General features: G+C 39.0%; 1 protein-coding gene across 4 annotated transcripts in view; it reads left to right on the forward strand.

Annotated features, from left to right (window-relative positions):
* The window catches only part of LOC149153413 (hydroxyproline O-galactosyltransferase HPGT3-like), a 248,362-nt gene that overhangs the window by 113,470 nt on the left and 107,135 nt on the right, over window positions 1-27,757 (forward strand). For all 4 annotated transcript variants that reach the window (XM_089439496.1, XM_089439497.1, XM_089439495.1 and 1 more), the window contains one exon: window positions 8,927-8,977. In XM_089439496.1, coding sequence (XP_089295622.1) covers window positions 8,927-8,977 — 51 coding nt within the window. The remainder of the gene's footprint in view (window positions 1-8,926; window positions 8,978-27,757) is intronic.

Here is a 27,757-nt window from a genome sequence, read left to right on the forward strand (position 1 = left end):
TTGACAACTGCAAGGTCCCCATGTTAACCACAGGTGAGGGTATAAACTTTGCAAGCTGGGTGAGAAAGGTGGTCCTATCGTCTTTCAACCAAGCTTATGCTTGGAGGTCAATTAATTAATGCACTACTATTCCTAGAACGCAAATGCAAAGTGAGTGATTAGCTTTAGGTGAGATCGTTAAATGATTTAAGTACTTCGAGACAAATGATGTTCGATTTAGAGCAATAAAGGAAAGTACTTAACAATTTCATAGACAATCTTCACCAAAAGCAATGCTCAATGAACCAATTAGATGGCGACATAAAATGTTGTATAAAGAAATTCAAGATTAGAAACCTCACAATGGTCAGTTACTTATCAAAATAACAATAAACATCAAGTCCAATGCCTTTCTTAACAATACTGATGTGCTAATTAGATAAATGCGAATCCCTTAACTAGATATTAAAAACAATTAGCAATTCTTGAGATTACTTAGATGACCTCAAGATTAATCTTATCACAATATAGAGATCAATCTAGGTGCTTTAAGAGTGAGTTATAATATTGCAAGATTATGAATCCTAGATATGAAGCTCACTTGCAAAACAATATGTTAGAGCACTTATTACAAAAGTAAACTCACAAGAAATGCAAATTGTGACAATAGTAATGTAACCACTTATCCAATAGCAATTACCAACAATAGTATTTCCTTGAAACCAATGTTACAATTAGCAATATACTAATGCCTTGAAATGTCAATGAACAAAACTAACTTGATAACCAATGACATGTAAGGATGCTTGGAATTAGAAACACTTGGCAACTTATACTCAATGATATTATTCTTTACTTGATGCTTATGACATTGAAAGAGCAAGAACAAACTTATGAGAGAAACTAACTTATCTTATATTGAGATGCCAGTTCAATCCAAGTGATTATCTTTTAGAGCATTTATCTTGAGAGTGTTGACTTAATGAAAGCACATATATCTTGTCAAATAGATGAGATTGGTAACAATGAAGGAATGCAAGAGACCAATGATGACAACGACAAGAAAACTACTTTGTCCATGTTATGTGTCTTATGCCACTGTAAAGATGTAATTGAGGATGCAAATGAAATAGTGATGAGAAAGAGGGTGGGAAGGAAAACCCCTAGGCCTTATGGCCTTGTTGGTGACTAGCTTGACTGCTAGGGATCTTCTAGTGAATCTATCCACCTGCAACCACAATTTTAGCTCCAAAATCACTACAAAACAAAATGTTAGTGCAAAATACCAATGCAAACCAAGTGATGATAGTGCTATGATTGAATGAGGACAAGAGGAAGGTTAGGAAGGGCAACGATGAGGCTAGAAGGATTAACGCTTAGGGAATGAAGGCCTAGAAAGCCACGATAACAAGGCAAGAGGCCTAAAAGGCTTGCAATAAGGAAGGGAGAGGACCTTAGGGCCTGTGGCACACTGAAATAAGGAAGGAGGAGGGCTGCTGAGAGGGATTGATGCCTAAATAGGCCTGCGACACAAGGGAGAGGGCCCAAATAGGGTTTCCATGAGGGAGAGAAGGCCCTCTAAAATTCACATTAAGGGAAAAAAGGCCTCGACTAGGCCTGTGACACCTAGGACAGAGGGTAAACAAGCCCGCGACTCAACAAAAAGAGGAGAAAGGGCTGCGGCAAGGGTAAGCAAGGGTTCGACTAGGCCTTGGAGGCCTAGGAAAAATTTTAGACCCTTGCAAAAACACAAATAGGGTTAGAAAACACAAAACTTAGCACAAAAAACTACAAAAATTAGCTTGTAGGGTCTGCGACTTTCCTTTCTTGGCTATGCGTTGAGCTTGTAGGGCCTTAAGAGGCTAGATCTAGGCCTTTAGGGCTTGTATCAACCCTTCCCTTGTGAACGAAGTTGACAAATAGGCTGGACAACTTGCCTCGGAGGAGAAAATCCTTCAAACCCTAGCCGTAGGGCTAGCTTTTTAAACCAATTCGAATTTCCCTTGATGGCTTGAGAATTCACTTGCACAAATATCCCAAAACCCAAAGTGCTACAAAAATAAAACAATGGTTAGATTTAAAAAATTATTTTACAAATATTCACAATATTTAAAAAATTTAAATATTTGCTCTCATTAGCTGATTTAATCTTTATAGCACAAAATTAGTTTTTTTTGAGATTTTAGACTAGATAATATGGATGAATAATTCTGAAAAGTTACTGGCCAAAACCCTCCTTCAGAATAATTTGTCAAAATGAAATCCCAGAGCTCAAACAATGTTGATCCTTCCCCGCAGTCTGTGAACTTGTAGTCCAAGGGCTAGTGTACTAGATCTCTATTTAATCTTGAAAAATAATCATTAGTTCATGGGGTGAATCAGATCACCCAAGGTAAAGATAACCATACCAATAGAATGTTCTCATCACCGTCAACTGAAATAACAATCATGAAATTTTAGCGCAATATAGAGTATAGCATATGAACAAATAAAATACTAGCACATGCCACAAATATACAAATAGAAGAACACCAGGAATTGAAACCCCAAAGTCTTTCTATTATGAGAAAAATAATTCCAACATAGCAAGGCTCGACACAAGTGTTACAAAATTACATCATTCAAAGATTATCCCAAGATAATAAATAGGAGTTCAATAGCTTCCTTATGTAGAGAATGAGAGAAATAAACTCCTCCAAGTGGAAATAACGGCTAGTTCGCTTGATCCTTGTCAAAATAATCTCATCCATCAAAAATAACTTGATCTTCTTTTAATCTCCACCGTTGATTTTTTATTTTGAAGGAGAAATTCGAATTTCTCTTAAAAACCATTTTTTATTAATCCAAAAATTAATATTTTGGATTAATATCCTCAAAAAATTGACTTTGATTCATACCATACCAAGGTCCAAGGGGTCAAGTTTTCTTAAAAAATCCATTGTTCCCTTGGTAGTGGACCTCCAAAAATTAATTTCTTTTTGACCCACGAATTTTTTATTATTTTCCACTTGGAAAGAACTTAATTTCTCTATAATTATTTTTGAGTCAAAATTAATTAATTTTCTGGCTTAGGATTTTTATTTAATTTTGGGTAAAAAATTAATTAATTGACTCTATAGGGGATTAATTATTTTTCCACCCTCAAATATTTTAGCCATGGTGTCCAACTATGAGTAACCTGCACTAAAATACTTTTTACATCAAATTATTACATTATCAACACTTAGAAGCGGAAAACACCTTTAGACACAAACCCTCAAGACATTACGCAATTCTGCGACACAATATGATCTAGTAGGAACCCAAGTGTGTTTATAATAAAATAATTTAGCCATGGTATCTAACTATGAGAGGCCATGCGCTATAATTATTTCTAAACACACTTTTACATAGACTTGATAAACACTAGGACTCACTTAAGAGATTGCCAAAGAATTCCATCCTAGCTTTGGGGTTATAGCTAGAAGAAAAGCTTTTTCGATTATCCGTGTTTACAAACACATATAATTCGGGGAGGTTAAATAACTTCCTCGGATGAAATCATTTGACAAAAATCATAGGCTTACCTAGGTGCAATTACATGACTCAATTGTCATACTAGCATCATTTACAATAAGTTTTGCAGAAATTGGGTTTACATTTTACAATGATATAATCTGAAGCTGAATGATGACATTGATTTGAAATTTTTTTGATCTGTTGTTTTGTACTTTGCTCCTTGGACTGTTGACAAAGTGTGGTCAACATCTGAATCTACTTGGGGACACGTTGCTTCGCTTGAAGGAATGTGAGAATCCATAGTCTTGTATCCAAGAAAACAAAGTAACATCAACTAGATATCCGCTCAAAATCAAAATCATCATGTATAAAATGTACATCATCAAATATATAGATCGTCTGCTAGAATAGAAAACCTATTCTAACAATGAAACATAAAAACATAACATGTAAATGCATTAATAGAAAACTAATGACAAAAATGAAATCCTATCGAAGAGAGTAGGGTTAGAGATACAATACAAAGGATGCCCTATGGCATTAGATGTCTTTAACAAAGTGTATATTGAGTATTTGCTAACTTTCAGGCATATCCATGGGATGCTTTTCTTATGTGCCACGCTGAATTCTGAAGATGCTAGGACTTTGACTTATTCGAATATCATGCTACTCTTGACCATCAGATGCATCAAATTTCTTTCTTTTTACTTTTGTTTCATGCACGCTATGATGCTAATAATGCACCAATGTAGATTTTCTATCTTGATCTTGAAAATGCTCGGATGAAAAATTTGAAGTATTTGAGGTATGCTCGATTTGATTCTGAATATATTCTGTCAGAGGTGACACATAAATCCCACAAGTACCGTGATTGACCTCAAAAACATGATATTTCTCAATCTCTTTTCCAATTATGCCACTTCTGGTTAATCTCTTTTCAATGGGACAAGTGGCCTCCTTGCAATGGGATGGGAAATGCTTCAGTGGACTGGGAGGATTGCGATCTGTTGAAAGTTTTGTGTGCTTGCCCCCTGGATCCTCTGGTCTGAGCTGGTGCTCCTGAACCCATGATTTTTCCTTCGCTTGTAGTTTGCTCTGAAGAATGATCTGTTCATTTCTCATGGCATTCATTTGATTAGAATGTTCAAGCTTCATGGCATTAATTTCCCTGGCATGATTTTCCTCCATGGTCAATAACCTGTTTTGTAGATATTTTTGACTAGCTTCCATTTCTTTCATTGCTTTGACATGATTTTCCTCTATGGTAATCAAATGATTTTGCATGGTGGTCATCTGGTTAGAGTGACTAATTTCCATGTTTTTTAGTTCCTCGACATGTTTTTCTTCTATAGTTAATAACCTGGGGTGCATGGATCTCATTTCCTTGGTGTGATCTGCTATTAATCTCTCTTCATTAAGTTCCATGGTTTTCGTCAATTGTGCTTGATTGAATTGCATGCCTTTAATCATTTGAGTCAATTCATTGATAAGTTGCTTATCATTTTGTAATGTCCCTTCCTAAAATAATTTTCCTTAAGTTTATTTCCACAATTTTGGCATTTATGTTTACTATGGGACCCACAACTTTTTGGAGAAAGACTTGGGAAAAAGGGGAGGCCAAAATATTTTTGCTAGTGGAGCGTGGGGGCCACACTCATTGGTAAAACACACTTGCCTAGGAGAAAATTCGAATTACCAGGGAAGGGGGTCGAAAAAATTGTGGGAGGGATCCACATGGAAAAGACAACTCAAAAATTATTAATAGAAGAAGCTCAACCACTTTTGGGGTCTTTTCATCAATCATACTTTCAATTGGTGCTTGAGCTACTTAGTCGGGACACATTGCTTTTCAGCACTGAGTTTTCCAAAGGGAGAGCTCACCCTTCTTTCAGTGGACTACGAGTGCCACCCTAGGGAGGTCAAATTGTACCAAGTTGGAGGAGAGTTTGGAGGGATTAAGAGCTACTCACATAACCTTTTTGTCAGCCAATGCATATTCCAGGAGGACGCAGGAGGGGATCACGCTTTGCTCATTTCAGCTATCTTCCGGGTGGTGTTTTCCGGGAGAAATTTGGCATAGGAGCTTCAGGGGAAGATCAAGCTAATTGATGAGTTTTGGAGCAGAAGGTTGCTGGTTGGAGGCGATACGAATTTGTACATCCAAGGCTAGCGCAAAATCCATTTTTAGGGCACACGTGGGAGTTTGAGGAAAGTGCTTGGGAGCTGGGTCTTACCTGGAGAAATAAGGATAACTTTGGGGTAGTGAGACTCAACATTTTGGGAGTGATTGGAGGGATTTTCAGGGGTAGTGAGACTCAACATTTTGGGAGTGATTGGAGGGATTTTCAGGGAGATTGCAGACAAACCGTATTTATCCAGTCATTGGAGGAGGACGTGGTAATTGGGGTCAAATTTCAGAGGTCAGAACCAGACCAAACCCTTTCTGGGTTTTGGTGGGTTATTTAGAGGAGCTTGGGGCTAATTTTGCAAAATTTTTTGAGCACTGAAGCTGGGCTCTTCAGCAATAACTTTCCAGTAGACAGTGCAGTTTTCTGGGGTAGCGTATGGCATCATTGGAGCAACTTGTTCTCTCATTTGGGCATTATATTTTATCACTTGTGTCTTGTCAAGCCTTCCATTGAGGCAAGCCCAGGTGCACTCCTTGCATACCATAGTACTCTTGCTCCAATTATCTAATAAAATGGCTCAACTGGATGACATTCCAGAGTTTTTATGGGTGTTGACTGAATTTTCTGAATTTTTGTGTTGCATGTACTATTTTTCTTTGCATATCACTGTTCTTCCTAATTAGGAACATTACGCATTTTCCTTTTGATCATTTGTCCCTGCTTTTCTGCTATCGAGGATTCTTCTTGCAACGACACAAGTGGATTCATCATGAAAATTCTCACAGGGTTTACAATATGGCAAAGATTGACGAGGCACATTCTCTTGAACCCTTTCTACGTCGGTTATGTCCCTTACAAGATCTTCTTTCTCTATATTGTAAATGGCACAAGGTGAATCCCTTTGATCGCCATATCTATTTTTGAAAGCATTGATGATGACTTGTAGAGAATCAAAAGAATTGTTAGGAAAGTCATAAAAACAATTCATAGCATCACCTTCCAAAGAAGGGACAAAGAGACACATCTTGATGCCTTCATGATTGTAATGTGCAGAAGACCACTTTGCCAAACAAATATTAGGGATCTTCTAGTGAGTCTATCCACCTGCAACCACAATGTTTGCTCCAAATCCACTGCAAAACAAAATATTAGTGCGAAATACCAATGCAAACCAAGTGATGGCAGTGCCATGATTGAATGAGGGCTATAGGAAGGCTAGGAAGGGCAATGATGAGGCTAGAAGCCCTAATGCTTAGGGAATGAAGGCTTAGAAGGCCACGACAACAAGGGAAGAGGCCTAAAAGGTTTGCAGTAAGGAAAGGAGATGCCCTTAGGGCCTGTGACACGCTGAAATAAGGAAGGAGGAGGGCTGTTGAGAGGGATTGACGCCTGAATAGGCCTGTTGCACAAGAGAGAAGGCCCGAATAGCGCTGTCGTGAAGGAGAGAAGGCCCTCTAAGGCTGACACTAAGGGAAAAAAGGCCTCAGCCAGGCCTGCAACACCTAGGACAAAGGCTTAACAGTCTTGTAACTCACCCAAAAGAGGAGAAAGGGCCGCGACAAGGGTAAGAGAGGGCTCGACTAGGTCTTGGAGGCCTAAGACAAATTTCAGACCCCTGCAAAAACACAAATAGGGTTAGAAAACACAATATTCACCACAAAAATTACCTTGTAGGGTCTGCAACTTTCATTTCTTGGCTATGCATTGAGCTTGTAGGGCCTTAGGAGGCTAGATCTAGGCCTCTAGGGCTTGGATCAACCCTTCCCTTATAAACGAAATTGACAAATGGGCTAGATGTCTTCTCTTGGAGAAGAAAATCCTTGTAACCATAGCCCTAGGGCTAGCTTCTTCAACCACTTCAAATTTCCCTTGATGGCTTGAGAATTCACTTGCACAATTGAAAATAAAAATTCACAAAACCCCAATATATACAAAAATCACAAAAATCCCAAAACCCCAAGTGCTACAAAAATAAAACAAGGGTTAGATTTAAAATTATTTTACAAATATTCACAATATTTACAAAATTTAAATATTTGCTCTCATTAGACGATTAAATCTTTATAGCACAAAATTAGACTTTTTTGGAGATTTTAGAATAGATAATATGGATGAACAATTTTGAAAAATTATTGGCCAAAACCCTCCTGTAAAATAATTCGTCAAAATGAAATCCAGAGCTCAAACAAGGTCGATCCTTCCCCGCAGTCTATGAACTTGTAGTCCAAGGGCTAGTGTACCTGTAGATCTCTATTTTATCTTGAAAAATAATTGTTAGATCGTGGAGTGAATCAGATCACCTAAGGTAAAGATAACTGTACCAATAGAATATTCTCATCACCGACAACTGAAATAACAATCATGAAATTTTAGTGCAATATAGAGTATGAACAAATAAAATACTAGCACATGCCACATATATACAGATAGAAGAACACCATGAATTGAAACCTCAAAGTCTTTCTATTATGAGAAAGATAATTCCAACAGAGCAAGGCTCAGCACAAGCATTACAAAATTACATCATCCAGAGATTATCCAAAGATGATAAATAGGAGCTCAATAGCTTCCTTATATAGAGAATGAGAAAGAAATAAACCCGTCCAAGTGGAGTACTGTTACGAGTAGAAGTACTAATACTGCTAGTTTTTTATTTGTAGGAGTGCACAAGCTTGACCGTAAATTTGCACTTATAGATTTCATTTTCAATTTGGTGCTTATCCTTAGCAGTTTATCTACTGCATTGTCACAATTTTTCAATTTTTGATAACTTCTACGCAATAGCTTACTATTTGCAAAGATTGTGAAGATTTAGGAATCTATTGTGGGCATACTAGTTGTGATACCATTGAAAAATATGATCCACTTTTACATTCTATAAAGGATTAGAGTTAGGATTTATGGGTTTGTTGCATCCAAAATCTCATATAATCTTTACTTAAGGAATTTAAGGCTTTGATATTTTATTCTCCTGATTAATTTTGCTTATGTGAAATTTGAATAATAGATTTTCTTGGGATATGCATGAATTTCCATGTTTTTATTTTTCTCAATGCACTATCCCTGTGCAGTGGATCCACTATGTTATCTGCTCACTGTTTATTGTGGTTTATGGCAGTATTTTTGTAGTGGAAGGGATGTATCATGTGCTTGCAGTAGTTTAATGTAAACTTTTTGGGCCATTGTAATTATAAGTAGAATTTCACCTATTTTCTATTTTTTTTCGGCAATTGTAATAAATTCAACCACCAGACAGAATATGAGTACACTGTTGAATTTTTCTTTGCTGCTTGTTGATATATTTTTTTTGCTTCTTGCAGGGGTCAGCAATGGTATGAACCTAACTGGTGGAAATTTGGAGATGAAAAATCGTAAGTTCCTTTAAGTTGATGTTTATGGACCTTTATGGATGTGTTGAAAAAGTTAATGCATTTCTTAAAGAAAAAGGTGTCTGAAGAAATTGATAATTTTCTTTTAAACATTTCTAAGTTGCATGATATGGGGAAATGGAAACAGGTATCTGAAAGAGCAACACACTGGAAACGTGACCCTTTAAAAATTAGGAAATGATGTACTATTTCAGAAACTTTGAAAGAAAGCATTTAAGTTTTAACATTATGATTTGGAATACAGATTCATGAATAAATGAGCAAGTGCCAAGGCCCAAGAACATTTAAATGAGAAGCATAAAAAACATTGGACAAGTGGTACATAATGCAAGCAGCAAACTCCATAAAATATTGTTAAAAACTGATAACTGTTTTTTTTTTCCTTTTTAAATCACTTAAAAATGAATTTTAGTGGGTCCAAGGCCAAAGATAAGCCACACAAGGGCAATATATGGCCCCACCAAAAATAGGAAACACAAGGGCTCCTTATGGACCCACCAGTGAGAAAATACACCTTTACATACTTGTGATATATCCTTGATTTGGGAATTTACAAGTATTTTATGCATTTATGGACAACATGAATGATGAAATGCACTACCTTACATGTTTGTGATGTCTCTTTGATTTGGGATTCACAAGTTATTTTTTGTATTAATACACAACAAGGAATAATTGATTATTTCTTCTTCTTTAGGGCCATATGCACTCTTAGCCACATGGTAATCACCCTTAGTAGTTGATTCTTCAGTCCACTTGCCCAATGGGCTTGACACTAGTCTTGACCCTCCCATCATTTCTTTTATAAACTATACTACAACACTTCTTATGTTGAAGTTACACTTCCTTTCATGTTTAGCATGTATTTCTTAAAGCTTTAGCAATCCTACCTTAGAGAAGCCCCCTTGGTTGGAGAAGAGCCAACCTATACTTTGAAGAGGGTCAGCGTGGTGACATTGATTAGTTGTCCATAGACTAGTATTGTTAATTTATGAACACAACACCTAGCAATTTATTAACCTAGCAAACTATCTTAGATCTCCTGAATAAAAGCATAATTGGGTTTTTAACATAAACAAAAATATTTAGTGGAAGCACATTAAATCAAACAATCTTAGTCACATGAGCGCACATAAGTTTTTTCGCCCAATCAACAGATATTCATTAAAATAGTATCAGAACCTACTTGGGTTCCCTTCTTGGGAAAATGACCCACTGAGGGAAATACATACAACAATAATATGGAATTGATCCAACTAATCAAACCCTGCTTGGCTAACTTGGATCACCCTTGTTGTTCCTTGCACTATCCGCGAACCTGACGCACTTAAATGGAAGTCCTTCTCCACTCAATCTTTGAGATCTCCTCTCAAGTCTTGTGCTCACTCATTGTTGCGTGTCTTCTTACTTGGTCTAGCCCTTCTTTTATAAGCTTGAGTTATGGCCAAATCCCTAAGCCTAATATCCAAAGTGATTGATGGTTGAGATTGGATCTCACCTCACTTGAGATCGACGATTGAGATTCATCAAATTCATTAATGCAGAGAACCTTTTCATTTCATTAGTTTAAACTCACTTTTGTCTTATGAAAAGTACTTTAATTACTAATGTAGTTGCTAATGTCTAGTGGTGTATTCGCGACTTTTGCATGCCCTATTGAAAAGTGTAACTAGGTTCGGTCTTCATAATGACATGTAATTGTGATTTTTGTAAATGATGAAAGGAAGAAAATAAAATTATTATTGTAATTCTTGCTTCATGGGTTTCTTGAGCAAGAGATTTTTTTTTAGATGGCTCCCATTGAGAGCCTTTAGGATTTGTCATTAAAGTCAAAAGAGTCAATATCATGTATGAAGAACCCTTCTTGGGTATATTACAAATGTATATGAGTCAATAGAATGGTCTAGTAGCCTTCCAAGACAAGCACAAAGTTCTCCTCTTCAAGTTGGCCTCAAGACAAAGAGAAGAATTCATGTTGGCTCACCTAAATGGAGACACACCTATTCAGTTTCACAGGTCGGATTATTTATGGGACAACCACTATATATAAGCGTGTAGGGTATTCACATTTCCACAGTCAAGGAGTTCAGATTCCTCTGAAATTTCGGTGACTAAGTACAGTGATAAGTTCAGATAAGAGTGCAGAGTCTGTTTCGATGAAGGAGCTCGGATAAGGGTACAAAATTGCAAAAGATAAACTCGATGCTATCTCACAGTCAAGGGTGAAACTCTGTCTCGGTACAACAAAGGAGAAATGTGGTGAGATTACAATGATCAAGGTTTGGTATTGTCAAAAGAAGGGTCTCTCTCTGTTTCGATGTAACTATAGAGGTCACAATACAGATTGGAGCAGAGAAGTTAGACAAATTTTTCGGTGATACCAACAATGACATTCCCTCATTGTCTTGGTGCTATACCATAGTAATGATCTCGGTGTAATCTCTGTCTTACAACAAAGAGAATTCGATACTATCACAACAAAGATAATTCGGTGCTAACACTAAAAGAAGGTCACAAGTGTGTGACAAGGCCTCTATACTATTACATGAATAAAGTCTCGATGCGAGGAAGGGCGAAGTGGAAGAGTCAAGAAGAAGGTTCACTGTCAAGAGAACTTGTGTCTTGGTCTTGGAGTGGCAAATAGGTCAGGGGTCTTGGTTTTGGTATTTGTTAATTGGAATCTATATAAGAAGAATTTGTGTGGGTTTTCCACTCAAAGAGTGGGAGGTTTTGGCCCTGGCTCATAGCCTACATTCTGTGTTTTTTGTCTATTTATGTTCATGCATTGGTAGTTGTTTGATGAAGAAGAACATTAATAACTTAAGTAAAGAAGATCCTAATCTAAAGAAGTAAAAATCTCTCACAAGCAGTTACTAAAAGAAGAGAAATCACCTAATTATCGATGCCCTAGATTTCTCAACATGCTTGTATGCTTAGGTGTATGCAGATTTACCAGTTTGAGCTACAAACATCGACACTCCTTCTTAGCGATGGAGGTACTTCATAAAGAGCCACTTGGAATTGACTTCCTCTCTTGTCATGTCACAATATGCCATGCATCATCCTCTACCATGGCTGTCCTCCAAACCTCTTGGTCTACTGTCTCTTCAAGAATGTTGCTTGTCAATGCCATGTTGTCTGGAAATCTCTTCGGAGGCTTGCTTTCTAATGTGCTCCTAAGATCCTCCACACGCTCTTGAGCATCCCTTAATGTTTCCTCAAAACACTTGGGTCTCCTTACAAAACTAGAAGGAGCTACTGATTCCTCCCTTCCTAAAGATTGGCTCCCTGAAGTGGAGGCCTTTGCATGTTGCTCTACTTTTTGAGCCTCCTATTCCTTGTCCTTTCTCATTGCTGGTGGCATCTCATGAGACTTTTTGAATGCCAAGCTCTCCTCAAAATTCACATCCCTACTCACAATTGTCTTCCTCTACACTGGTAGGAATATCCTGTAGCCTTTGATGTCTCACTATATCCCACAAATATATCCTTCATTTTTGTAGGCTCCAACTTCTTCCTTTTCTGCATAGGAACATGGATGTAGACTGGACAACTGAAGATGCGAATGTTCCCTATCTCTAGCTTTACTCCCGCGAATTCCTTCTCAAGAGTCTTCTCCCCCAATATCCTATGAGGACTTTTGTTTTGCACATAGACTACAGTATTACATGCCTCTACCCAAAGGAGCATGGGCATATCCTAGTCATGAATCATTTCCTTGGCAAACCTAATTATGGCCCAATTTTTCCTCTCAGCAAACCCATTCTGCTGTGGGTAGTAAGAGAATATCAAATCCCTCTCAATCCTTGCCTCATTGTAAAAATCCTTGAAGTTATTGGAGGTGTACTCTTCCCCATTGTCTAACCCTAAGACCTTGATCCTCCTACTTATCTGGTTCTCCACTGAAGCCTTGAACTCTTGGAACCGACTTAAGACTTCATCCTTGGTCTTCATGAAGAAGATTTAGGTTTTCCTGGTGTAGTCATCGATGAAGGTGACATAGTACTATGCTCCTTGTATTGATTCCACTGACATCGGTCCACATACGTTTGAATGGATGAGATCCGAGATCCCCTTGGAACTGCGCTCGTTAATTGGAAAAATAGCCTTGGTATTCTTTGCAAGTGCGCACCCTTAGCATCTGTCCTGCGACTCAATGCTAAACTATAAGAGACCAGTGATAATCTCCCTTAAGATTGGGAATGCCTTGTAGTGCAAGTGTCCCATCCTATTATGCCATAGCTCACACGAGTGTCACTGTCATGTGCCAATTCTTAAATAGGCTTTCCCTTCAAGCTTCAACTTGTACAAGTTGCTCTCTCTAACCCTGATGGCCATTGTTGTGTTTAGGCTAGATTCTTTCAGCCTGACAAGAACTTGCCCATCTCAGAAAGAGGCTATGTAACCCTTGTCTTCCATCATTGGTATTGAGAGCAAGTTTTTCTTCAATCCTAGTACATATAACATCTCCTTTACTTCCAAGAAACCTCTGGACTCGAGCTAGAACTTGATGGTTCTGGGACCCTTCACTGCATACTTGGTATCATTACCAGTCTCCACATGTAAATTTGAGTCGCTCTTCGTTAGACTGCTAAATAGGTCCCATGCCTTCATCATATGGCATGATGCAGCACTATCTAGGTACTAGTCACTCCTTTTGATGGAGTTAGTAGATAAACAAGAGACAAATGACAAGTCCTTGAACTTCACTGCAAACTCATCAACCTTTGTTGAAGTTGTTGTTTTCTTGACTTACCTTTCCCATTCTTCTTCTATGGACACTGTGATGAATAGTGCTCATTCTTCCGGCATGTAAAGCATTTTACTTTGCTCAAATCCTTCTTCCTTCCTTGCTGTGAACTCTCACCAAAGCCTTTTCCTTTTCCCTTCCGTGTCTGATTGGCAAGGGCCAGGTTCTTAGCATAATCGTTTTGGCCTCCTGAGTCTTGATAGAGATTACACCCTAATTTCTTCTTGAATAAAATCATCCCATAGTTTGTCCTAATTAGGAAGTTTCTCTTGTGCAACAATGTCTTTGATGAAAGGATCACATGACTTTTCGAAGATGTTTAGGGCCATCCTCACCATTGCATTTGTCGCAATAGCCCCAATTGTTTCCAACTTATCATTGATCGGTGTGACGTTGGTGAGATAGGGGTTCACCATATATAATCTAGTCATCTTGGTGTTCCTGAGCTTCTCTCTCAACACCATCTTTCGATTGATGTTATCACTCTAGTATAGCTTTGTCAGATCCTCCCACATCTCCCTTGCTATATTCTTCTCAAATAGGTGAGGAATCACATGATCTTTCACCACATCCAAGATAATCCTTTTGGTTTTCACATCTTTATGATTTTCGATGACTAGATCTGCAACATTTGTAGGTAGGGTGATTTTGGTGTTGGCAAACTCCCATATGCTATTCTCTATGAGAATTAATGAAACTGTTGCCTTCCAAGGGATGAAGTTGGAATCACCCTCCAGCCTGTTCTCAAACCTTAAACTGGTTGTGGCCATCTCCCAAATCAGAAACCCAAAGGAAAATATGTTACTAGAAAATTAAAATTTTGTCATAACTATGTGTTGTGCTGAACCCCGCATCACCTCTAGCTACTTGCGCTGGCTACGTGTCTCCTATACATGACTCTATCTTGGTGGTTGTGTTATAGCTCTGATACCACTTGTTATAGATCTAACCTAGAAATATATGATAACATAAATAAACCTAAGAATAATAAGATTGAAATAGATAGAAATGATTCTCTTTATTGGTCAAACCGTTAAGGTAGGGCAACACCATACATTCACTCTTTAAGGAAGGAGAACACTCCACAAGCCATATGCCTGTTCATACAATAATCCTTAACAATCTAATCCTTCACATGGAGTCTCTAACCTCTATATAGGTTTCATACATACGATACCATGGGTCATTACCATAGTTCCCTCATACCATCAAACTAATACCACGGGCCCATTACATTATTACTAACTACTTGTGGTCCCTTACATGATATGGGTTAACCACCTTATTTATTATTATGGCCCATCCCATTATTACATTATTACCTTGGGTACCTCCCTTGATACCCCATATTATCCCCCCTAGGTATATAACATTCCACCCCCCTTAGCATTTTTCGTCCCCGAAACATGGGAAGAACACAAATAATAAGATCTACTCAAAAGAGTAGTCCACTGGTACCATGCACGTGCATCTAGCCATCTAAGAGAAAGGTGAACCCTCGATCTCGTTGGTGCCTCGCTCGCTTGAGATGGAAGTTGACCGTGGTAGCTCTTCTGTGTTGATATGTAGTAGGTGGATCCTCGCTCCTCTCCATCTGTCCTGTGGGGGTTGTTGTCCGTGTGGCTAATTGGTTGCCATCTTGATGGTTGTCTTGCAGGGTGATGCGGGTGATGATATGTTGAAGTTTTAACCCACGATGGCTTTTTCTTTAATTCACCCCTTACAGGAGCCTGACTGTTATCTGGTGCATGTTGTGGTGCCTGCTGTGGTGTCTTATCTTTCAATATTACTTCAACCACTGAGCCCTCCTCTGATGTATCAGCACCTGTAACCTTTTCTGCTTCAGCCTCTGTTTGTGTTTGATTGTCTATCATCACTGGCTCATCATCTAATATGTCAGACCCTGGAACATTTTCTGCTTCAGCCTCCTTGGACTCTACTTGTTTATTAATGGAAATATTCTGTAATGTAATTTTCTTCTTTTTATACTAGAACTTTAGGAATTTCTTCTGTACATTAATATTGATAGTACCCACTGATTCCATCCAAGGGTATCCCAAAACAACATCCATGTTATCCATATTTAAAGCATAAAAATCACCATGCAACACATATTTATCCATAGAAATCTTCAAATCCTTGTACACTTGAACATCCTCATCATCCACTTGTGTGTTTTCAATGTGTTTTGCTAGAATTTGCAATTTTTTTGCCAAGTTGACATTTATGAGATTTTTCTTGCAACTCGGATTTATAGACACAATGATTTTCTCCTTCTGAATCAATCCATGAACCTGCAATAAGGAGATACCAGCAGAAAATAACCCTTTAGGTTCTTTGGTTTCCTTCTTTTCTGTAAAAATAAAATCTTTGCTAGGCTGTGTGTCTGTCTGTGTGAGCTTATCCACAAGATTAGTTTTACGGTCAAAGTGGTCCATAATAGCTTTTGTGAATATGTCCCAAGTCAAGGGCCTTCGATAGCAATGTTGATGCCTTTGCCACCATTGCCATCTTTCATAGTCCAAGTACATTTGTCCCATTCTCAGCCGAGTCTCATCATCCATGATGTAATTCAAACTAAAACATTTCTCCATTTGTGCTAGCCATTTGGCTGGATGAGAGCCATCAAATTTATACAAGTCCCTCAAACTCCAATCTTGACCCGCCATCACAAAAAAAATTGGTGAAAATTTTAAATGGCCACAATTCTGTCAATATTGCTCAGAATCCCTATTATGACCTGTTTTTGGAAATGAAACAACCATTCTGCATCTACCCATGTGATAGAAATCTTGATCCAGGCACTGGAATTTCAGATCTGTGCTGCAACTCTCCCGTCGTCACCAAAATTTCTGCAAAAAGAGCTGATTTTAAATCAGCTATATCTCCCTCATCCGGACTCTGATTCGACCGATTTTTTTTGAAATCGGCTATTTTTTCACATAGAATCCAGATCTATAATTATATTTTGCAGATCTTGCACCAGGACGTCCAGATCTGCGCTGCAAACTTGCTGCCCTGAAAAATTGTCTGCAACCCCACTGATTTTTAGATCAGCGATATCTCCATCCGGACTCTGATTCAACCGATTTTTTTTTTTTGAAATCGGCTATTTTTGCACAAAGAATCCAGATATGCAATTAGATTTTGCAGATCTTGCACCAAAACATATAGATCTGATCTGCAAACTTGTCGCCTCCGAAATCCTGCAAAAATTAAAAAAAATTCTCCACTTTGGCCCAAGAAAGTGCTCTGATACCACTTGTTATAGCTCTGATACCACTTGTTATAGATCTAACCCAGAAATATATGATAACAGAAATAAACCCAAGAATAATAAGATTGAAATAGATAGAAATGATTCTCTTTATTGGTCAAACCTTTAAGGTAGGGCAACACCATACATTCACTCCTTAAGGAAGGAGAACACTCCACAAGCCATATGCCTGTTCATGCAATAATCCTTGACAATCTAATCCTTCACATGGAGTCTCTAGCCTCTATATAGGCCTCATATATACAATACCATGGGTCATTACCATAGTTCCCTCATACCATCAAACTAATACCACGGGCCCATTACATTATTACTAACTACTTGTGGTCCCTTACATGATATGGGTTAACCACCTTATTTATTATTATGGCCCATCCCATTATTGCATTATTACCTTGGGTACCTCACTTGGTACCCCATATTATCCCCCCTAGGTATATAACATTCTGATACCACTTGTTATAGATCTAACCCGGAAATATTATAGATCTGATATAAAAATATAAGATAATGCAAATATACCCAGAAACAATAAGAGAGAAATAGATATAAATGATTCACTTTATTGATATCGAACCCTTAAGGTAGGGCAACACCATACATTCACTCCTTAAGGAAGGAGAACACTCCACAAGCCATATGCCTGTTCATACAATAATCCTTGACAATCTAATCCTTCACATGGAGTCTCTAGCCTCTATATAGGCCTCATACATACAATACCATGGGTCATTACCATAGTTCCCTCATACCATCAAACTAATACTACGGGCCCATTACATTATTACTAACTACTTGTGGTCCCTTACATGATATGGGTTAACCACCTTATTTATTATTATGGCCCATCCCATTATTACATTATTACCTTGGGTACCTCCCTTGGTACCCCATATTATCCCCCTAGGTATATAACAGGTTGGCTTGCCGCCCATGGCAGCCCTTGGCTACTTTCTCCACAATCTATATCTTCTTGTGTTTGTGTTTGCTTCTGTTGACCTCTCTTAGGGCTCGACGACACTCTCTCTCAGCAGCTGGGCCCTTTTGGGCTCCACACAACTCCCTGATAGTCGCAACACCCAGTTTCCTCCACACTTGCAAATCCACAACACAAAACTTGTCAACTACAATTCTAGTAGCTGGTCACTGTAATATTCCTAATGGAAATATACAATGTTAAACAAAGCAAACAGAGCAAAAACACATACAAAAATTTACAACACATTTAACCACCAGAAATCTCGATGAATTGCATTGATCTGAGCCATTTTATTAATAAATAAGAGGGTACAATGTGGTGAGTGCACTTGGGCTTGCTGAAAGCAATCTAGCCAAACCCAAATGAACAGTAAGAAATACCTCTCAAATTTGTTGCTGCTCTCTGTTGGCTCTGCGCTGAAACTAGTCAGAAAATATGTTGCTGGCTACAAAGAACTGTTGCTAGGGACTCCTCGGGATGCTTAGAAAATTTCGAGAAATTAAACCTGGCTCTCCACCAATAACTCACAAAAACCCACGAATGAATTGGTCAAATGTTGACCTTGGAGCTATTCTCCAATTGACCCTCAAGCCTCCTCTTATACTTTTCCCGTTGGTCCTTCAATAGTCGAGATTACATCTCTAATCAACGGCTAAGATTAGATTTGGCTTGATCCATGTCATTTAGAACCTTCTAACCCAGTTTTATATTAATACCCATTAATGTTTTATTTTTCCTAAGTTTAGACTTAGGAACTCCATTAAAAATATTAATTATTTTAATATCTCCTTAACTAGGTAGAATCTGCCCAAACCATTTCTGGGTCTTGGAGATCTCATGTGCTTTAGCCTGTCCACTAATTTTCATGGCAAGAGCACATCCAATTCTACCCCGAATCAACACCCCTGAACCCACATCTGCTAAGTGAAAACATGAAATAAGACAAAATTAGGAAAGTTTGATATTTCCCTTAGCAATATTGCTAAGTGGGAATATCACAGTCCTCCCCGCCAAAACATTGCTTGTCCTCGAGCAATTGCTGAACAACGCTCTCTCTAGTTGTTGCTCCCCATCATCACTGCAAAAATGTGCTAGGGTCCCAGATGTGCCACTGATTCGTCCCTGACCTTTTCACTGTCCTAACATGAAAGAATTCCTCAATACCAGGATCCCAAGCCATCCCGTCCCACCTGAATCTCTGCTCGCTCCACTCACTATCCTGCTCGGTATAAATACCAAAAGTCCCCTATATACTATCAATGAGTATGGGATCATGGTAATGTGGCACTATGCCCAACTATTCGTGAAGTTGTCCTACCACGTAGGCCATCCCATGCACTCCAGGAGTATGGAGCCGATTCAAATTTCCGTGTAATAGAGCCGAGTTTATTAAATGCTGGGAATGTTGTAGCTGAGACAAAGTTTATGCATGCTTCTGTTGCCAGGGTATCGATGTATGGTTGAGTATGAGCTGCTGTGGTGTCTAATGCATACACCACCGATCAAAATTGCAACGAAGATCCTTGCTACTAGTAATTTAATTGGCTATGAGGACCGCCTTGGGAGAAGAAACCATGTTCAGGAGCTGTTGACGAGGCATAGCTTGTGGTTGAATCGAGCCACTACAGAGAGAAGACATGTAAAGGGATGTCGAGTCGTCATCTGCATGCATCAAGTTCATTTGCAGGAACGGGCCTCATTGTTGAACTGATCAAATGGCAAGGGCTGAAGGATTAAATCTGTTGACCTAGGTTGTCATTGATGTCAATATGGCAACAATCTAGATACTAGATGATGATATGAAGCCAAGGGGAAGCAGAGAGGATCCATGAAGAGACAGGAGCAAGGCCATCAGGATAGCCATGCCATAAGCAAGAGTCTGTTAACGAAGGAGTTAACAAAAGAGGCACATTGCAGAATAGCAGAGCAAGAGAGGCATATCGGAAAAGGCAGAAGCCATCAAGGTATGAAGGTATCAGAGGAGGTCTTTGAAAGACATTGCCAAGCCAGAAGAGCTGCATTGGAGCAAGAGGAGCCACATTGGAGGAGCATTGCATGTAATACATGCCCAAGAAGAACCAAGAGGAAGAAGTCATCAAAAGAGGAGTTAACATGCCAGAGGAGGCAAAACAGAGCTACCGGAGCTACAGGAGGAGCCATATATATATATGGCATATATTTATATGCCAAAGAAGAACATATTGGAGGAGCAAATGGAGCAAAACAGAGCTATCAGAGCAATGGAGGAAGCAAACAGAGCTATTGGAGCCATCGGGGGAAGCAAACATAGCTATCAGGGGCTATCGGGAGCAATATATGCCACAAAAGAGTTATAGGAGGCGGAATACGCTATCGGGAGCAATATAGGCCACAAAAGGGTTATATGCATGCAAATACACTATTGGGAACAATATAGGCCACAAAAGGGTTATAATATATATGCATGCAAATACACTATCGGGAACAATATAGGCCACAAAAGGGTTATATATATGCATTAACACTATCGAAGGCCAAAACTCATATATATATGCATTAACACTATTGGAGGCGGAAATCATAGTTGTATTGAATACACTATTGGAGCGGACATATATATATATATATATATATATATATATATTGGCGATAGTGTAATCGGCAGGTTCTACTATGCCATCACCCCAAAACCCCCGACAATGACATATATATATATATATATATATATATATATATATATCGACGATATGATAATCAGCGGTTTGGTTATGTGCCATCACCCCAAACCCCCGATTGCGATATATATGTGCGGACCCAACAACATATATGTCCGGGTACATAAACAGGTGAAGTCCGGGTAAGTGCTTCAAAGCGGGTTTAAGTGTATTTCATATATATCGTTGTGTATGAGGGCCTTAAGCCTCGCCACATTAAACCATGCGAATTTCGATATATATATATATATATGTATATCATACAATTGCGATACATTGTGGACCCGATGACAACATTATGGAAGGTTTAATGTTATATTGCATCCGCCCTATCGGTATTCGCATATTGCAATACCCAAAGAGCTGTCCTCCTGCAAGCGCCGATTATGATGAAGCTTGTGGACCCGATGCAACATTGTGTTTTGCTTTAATATCATGTCGCATCCGCAGGTGAATCAGCCATCGACCATCAGGAATTTGTGACTGCCGATTGCAATATATGTAGCAGATTCGATACAGGAATAGATGCGGGTAAAATGTATTTGAACTCTGCCCTTTAGTGTTTAAGTCGGATTTTCATATATTTCTTGTGTAATTCAAATAATTGTGTTGTGCGGGGTTTTTAGGCCAAAAGGCTTATGATAATGGTTCCGATAGTTCAGGAGGCCTGAACAATGTCGACTGTGATTGTGATGGTGACGTGGCAGGCAGGGGCCGTCTTGATTGGTACAGTCCTTCTGTTAAACTGTAAAGTCCTGGGTATGTCTATGATTATTGAAAAAAGGAGCGCTGTTACAGTTTTAACATGGAATATGTTTCCTCTGTGTATTTCGGTCCTCTGTTATGAATGAACGTGTCCTGTGAGCATTGGTAAACCCAAATAGACAGAGGAAGCCAAAGGATCGGGAAACCGAAGAAGCAAGCCAACGCATAGGAAGCCACAACGATCAAAGATCAAGCAAGGCAGAGGAAACCACAGAGACCGAGGAGGAAGCCAAAGAGCCAGCGGAAAAGAGAAACTGATAGTCAGAGGCATCAGGAATGTATACAATAAAAAAAGCAGAGAACAGGGCGTGTTGAAGGTTGTAGTTGTGGTATTGAAAAGGCTGGAGGAAACAGAGGCAGTAGCAGAGGGTCCAGGAGAACAGAAAAAGGGCTGAAGGACCAACAGGCTAGGAGACAGTCGAAGGGGAGAAGTAGCCAGCAAAGAAACAGTCATGCTGAAGCATTCACTATGACAATAAGAACATATGCTTGAACAGAAAGCTGGTTCTTATGCAGAGCTTAGTGCAGCTAACAGTGGACTCACTAAAGCTGTGTGGAGACATTATCAGAGGTCATGAAGGCTATTGGAGACTCTGTGTGGGCAGTATGAAGAGTTGTAAAGACTCCTTCATAAGAAGACTGGTTGTCATTGATGCTGTAGCATGGAGACTACAGTGAAGCTATAAACAGAGAGAACTCAGTAGAGAAGAGTTTTGAGAGCAGAACACTACTATCAAACATGCCTTGACAAGATTGGGTTGGAACCCTTGGGGTTGGTGCCTCAGAAGTAAGAAGGACTGGAGTTCTTAGGGCTGGTGCCTCAGAAGTAAGAAGGATTGGAGTCCTTGGGGTTGATGCCTCAGAAGTAGGAAGGATAGGTGTCTTTCGGACTGGTGTTGCAGGAACTGGAAGGATTGAAGTCCTTGGGGGTTGGTGCTCCTAAGTCCAAGATTGTTGCCTTGGCGAAATAGAGTTGGAGCTCTGGAGATTGGAGCCTCACAAAAGTCCAAGTTGGTGCTTGGCAATTGATTGCAATCACTTATATATTGTATCTATTTTATTGCAAAGAGTATATTATTAAAAGCGTTGATACTTGTTGTTCATCTTGTGTTCTGAATATAAATGTTTCAACTGGTAAAATAATAGTTGGAAAAAGAAATACTGATTCAACCCCCCCCTCAGTATTTCCAACAATTGGTATCAGAGCCAGTACCTTCATTCAAAGCCTAACAGCCTGAAGGTTGATCCTTAGAACACAAATGGCGAAGTCAAGGAAGAAAGTCTCCAATCCTCCTAAGGATGTGTCTCTCTCTACCACTAAAATAGAAGACAATCAATTTGAGGAGGCTCCATGGTTCAATGGGAACTTTAATATATGGGAAGCAAGAATGAGGAAATTCTTACAGACTCAAGGCATTGAAATCTGGAAATCAGTGATTGTTGATAGTAGGATGGATGAAAAAGCAATGAAGTGAATCTTGAATGGACTACCTGATTCTATAAAGAACAATCTAGTAAAATATTCATTAGCAAAGGGTATATGGGACAAACTTCATGACCTTCACTCAAAAGGAGCATTGACCATGATCATCAGACAAGAAGATGATGGAAATCAAGAAGGAAAACCAAAACCCATCATAGAAGCTGAAAATGAGAATGATGACATCAAGGCCAAAGCAGACCTAGAAGATGAAGAGAATGAAAACGATTTTGTAGAAGATCTTCTTGCTCAACTTATGGCTGCCATGGAAGAGATTAACAATTTGAAAAAGGAAAATGAGGAACTTAAGAAGATAACACTAGCTGGTGACCAAGATCAAACAAGGGATACAGTTGATCTTGTCAAGCTTCAAGTACAAGAAAGGGATGAAGAGCTTGCTAAGCTTAAGAAGGAATTTCATCAAAGCAAAAGAAAGCATCATGAAGAAGTCATATCCATGACAAATCAATTGAATAAATCAAAGAAATGGGAAGATACCTTGTCAAGTCAACTTGAACAAAGGCACAAGAGCTTGAACAAACTTGAAGAAGAGATTGGTCAGTACAAGGTAGAGGTCTCCTCTCTCAAATATCAACTACAAGAAGTAAGTAAAGAAGCACAAGGAGCTGAAAAGACCATGGAACCATTGGAAGTCATAGAAGGACAGGTTGATGAAGCAGGAAAAGAAAGAAACACCATGATTTGTCAACTAAAAGCAAAGGATGAAGAAATCTTCAAATTAAAATCTAACATCAAGCTTATCAAGGCTGAAACATGTAAAGCTACAAGGATCAAGGAAGAAATGGAGAGCAGTCAAGCAAAGAATGAAGAAATCTTCAAAATGAAGTCAGATATCATCTCCCTTAAAATAGAAGCAGATGAAGCTACTCGTATCAAGGAAGAAACTGAGAAACAACTTGCTAAGAAGAATAATGAGTGTGAAAGATTGGAAGAAGAGAATGTCTTCCTCAGAAAAAAAGGTTGAAGGGATGAACAAAATCTTGAAGAGCTCTCAAGCCTTGGATGACATGCTTAACTATCACAGATGTCCATTTGATAAATTAGGTCTCGGGTATGCAGGTGAATCCTCAAACAAGAATGATAATGCTTCAAACAAAGGGGATGTGAAGAAGCCAGAAAGAAATGGTGATGCTCCTAGTTCAAGCAAAGGTAAGGAGAAACATCAAGGCTACAATGGAAGAAATCTTGCTCCAAGAAGAAATGTAGATGATGTCAAAGATGCGAGAGGCAATGGTTATCATCAAAGGATCTCAAGGCAGAAAGGCTTCAGAAGTACATCAAGGAAATCTCCATCTCCCAGGTACCAAAGTTCATTTTTTGGTTATTGTTATTCTTGTACAAACTTTGGTCACATGGCAAAAGATTGTAAAGCATATCATAAAGATAGATGTTATGGTCCCCAACCATCCCATAGAGATAGATATTATAGTCCCCAACACTCTCCAAGAAACAATTTTGCAGGAAGAAATCATGAATTCTTATTCATGAACAATGTAGAATGCTTCAAGTGTCATAACCTTGGTCATATGGCACGTGATTGTAACTTAACTTGGGCTCTTACACAAGCTAGAACCATGCAAAAGAAGAAAGTTACACAAGTATGGAGAAGGAAGCAAATACAATCCAAAAGTCACTTGAACTCTCCAACGAACAACATATGTCGTTGGCCTGAATTTTGACAATCTAAGCATTTGATGGGAAGACTCTGCCAAAAGAGATGATGCATACAATTAGGGGGAGCCTGTGATTCTTGATCATTATTGCAGAAGCTATTAGTGAAAGGGTCCCTATGAAATCCTTGTTGAGCTATATTAACAGTCATTCTTTGATAACGATCATTTCTTAGTGGTACTCCATTAATGAACATGATCCTGTAACCGTTCTTTGGACTGTTGTTAAAAATGCTTTCCACTTAATCACTAAGTAGTATTTGGAGCAACAGAGAAAGTCATCTAATGCTAGAGAAATAGGGCAAATAACTATGGTGCTGATATTGCAGATGCTAAATGTCTTGACTCAGGGATTTCATGTGAGAACAGATAAATTATGGACATTAACAAAAACAATCTTCAAACAAACAGATACATCAGGAATGGAGTTTGAAGTAAGAGTAGTTGGTAGCATATAACAAAACTGAAGCATTGCAAGAAGATGCAAATCAACATAATGATTTTCTAAAAGCTAGTCACAGATTGGATATCTAAATCTGCTAGGGAAATAACTTGCTGAGATATGTACAAGAACACAAGGAAAAGATGGCTCGTAGAAAGGAGAATGTGGTGCAATCAAATATAACTTATGCTAAGACTGATCACTGAGAAAATATAGCAACAGTAAGGCACAACCTCTCACCATTTCATCCAAATGCAGTGATGTTGAATACTGGATGGCAGTGACTCAAGGAGAAGCACAGAGACACAAAGGAAATCGGCTCTGAAGAAAGATAACAAGAAAGAAATTTCAGTGGCATTTTCTCTTGATTCGAACTATGAAGGCCTCTCAATTCTGACTGTGGAGATAACAACATGAATTGAAGCATAAAAACCTGGACTTGGACACTTGGTGTATGGCTATTTGCATTCTGATTGAAAGCATTGAAGTAAAGCATTTTTTAAGCATTGTTGAAGCCATGGTAAAGTAGTTCTGAGACATGAAGAGGGAATAATGTGCTAATTGATGATAAAGCATCAATCCTTCTATCTTGAGTAAAAAGAAGAGCACTATGACAAGGGGAGTCACAGACCCATGAAGTCTACCATTCATGAAGAATAGAAGTAGTTTGATAGGGGGAGTCCCAGAGCACTCCTTTGCCATTGATGTCAAAGGGGGAGAGAAGAAGAATATTGCCATCAATAACAAAGGGGGAGATTGTTGACCTAGGTTGTCATTGATGTCAATATGGCAATATTCTAGATGCTAGAAGATGATATGAAGCCAAGGGGAAGCAGAGCAGATACATGAAGAGACAGGAGCAAGGCCATCAGGATAGCCATGCTATAAGCAAGAGTTTGTTAACAGAGGAGTTAACAAAAGAGGCATATTGCAGAATATCAGAGCAAGAGAGGCATATCGGAAAAGGAAGAGGCCATCAAGGTATGAAGGTATCAGAGGAGGTCTTTGAAAGACATTGCCAAGCCAGAAGAGCCACATTGGAGCAAGAGGAGCCACATTGGAGGAGCATTGCATGTAATACATGCCCAAGAAGAACCAAGGGGAAGAAGTTATCAAAAGAGGAGTTAACATGCCAGAGGAGGCAAAACAGAGCTACAGGAGGAGCCATATATATATGGCATATATTTATATTGCAAAGAAGAACATATTAGAGGAGCAAACGGAGCGAAACAGAGCTATCGGAGCAATGGAGGAAGCAAACAAAGCTATCAGAGTCATCGGGGGAAGCAAACAGAGCTATAGGGAGTTATCCAGAGCAATATAGGCCACAAAAGGTTTATATGCATGCAAATACACTATCGAGAGCAATATAGGCCACAAAAGGGTTATATATATGCATTAACACTATCGGAGGCCAAAACTCATATATATATATGCATTAACACTATTGGAGGCCAAAACTCATATATATATGCATTAACACTATCGGAGGCCAAAACTCATATATATATGCATTTACACTATTGGAGGCGGAAATCATAGTTGTATTGAATACACTATCGGAGCGGGCATGTATATATATTTTGGCAAAAGTGTAATTGGCGGGTTCTACTATGCCATCACCTTAAAACCCCCGACAGCGACATATATATATATATATATATTGGTGATATGATAATCGGCGGTTCGGTTATGTGCCATCACCCGAAACCTCGATTGCGATATATATGTGCGGACCCGATGACATATATGTCCGGGTACATAAACAAGTGAAGTCCAGGTAAGTGCTTCAAAGTGGGTTTAAGTGTATTTCATATATATCGTTATGTATGCAGGCCTTAAGCCTCACCACGTTAAACCATACAAATTGCAATATATCTATGTATATCATACAACTGCGATACGTTGCGCACTCGACGACAACATTATGGAAGGTTTAATGTTATATCGCATCTGCCCTATCGGTACTCGCATATTACAATACCCAAAGAACTGTCCTCTTGCAAGCGCCGATTGCGATGAAGGTTGTGGGTCCGATGCAACATTGCGTTTTGCTTTATATCATGTCGCATCCACAGGTGAATCGGTCATTAGCCATCGGGAATCTGTGACTGCCGATTGCGATATATGTAGCGGATCCGATACAGGAATAGATGTGGCTAAAATGTATTTGAAGTCTGCCCTTTAGTGTTTAAGTCGGATTTTCATATATTTCCTGTGTAATTCAAATAATTGTGTTGCGCGAGGTTTTTAGGCCAAAAGGCTTATGATAACGGTTCCGATAGTTTAGGAGGCCTGAACGATGCCAACTGTGATTACGATGGTGACGTGGCAGGCAGGGGCCGTCCTGATTGGTACAGGCTCTCCTTTAAACTGTAAAGTCCTAGGTATGTCTATGATTATTGAAAAAAGGAGCGCTGTTACAGTTTTAACATGGAACATGTTTCCTCTGTGTATTTCGGTCCTCTGTTATGAATGAACGTGTCTTGTGAGCATTGGTAAACCTGAATAGAGTCATAGACAAAGGAAGCCAAAGGATCGAGAAACTGAAGAAGCAAGCCAGCGCAGAGGAAGCCACAACGACCGAAGATCAAGCGAGGCAGAGGAAACTATAGAGATCGAGGAGGAAGCCATAGAGCCAGCGAAAAAGAGGAAACTGATAGTCAGAGGCATCAGGAATGTATA

This window comes from Pinus tabuliformis, chromosome 9 (genome assembly GCF_031772625.1).
Source record: "Pinus tabuliformis cultivar Carrire ecotype Pingquan chromosome 9, CPIR1, whole genome shotgun sequence".
Taxonomy (NCBI): domain Eukaryota; kingdom Viridiplantae; phylum Streptophyta; class Pinopsida; order Pinales; family Pinaceae; genus Pinus; species Pinus tabuliformis.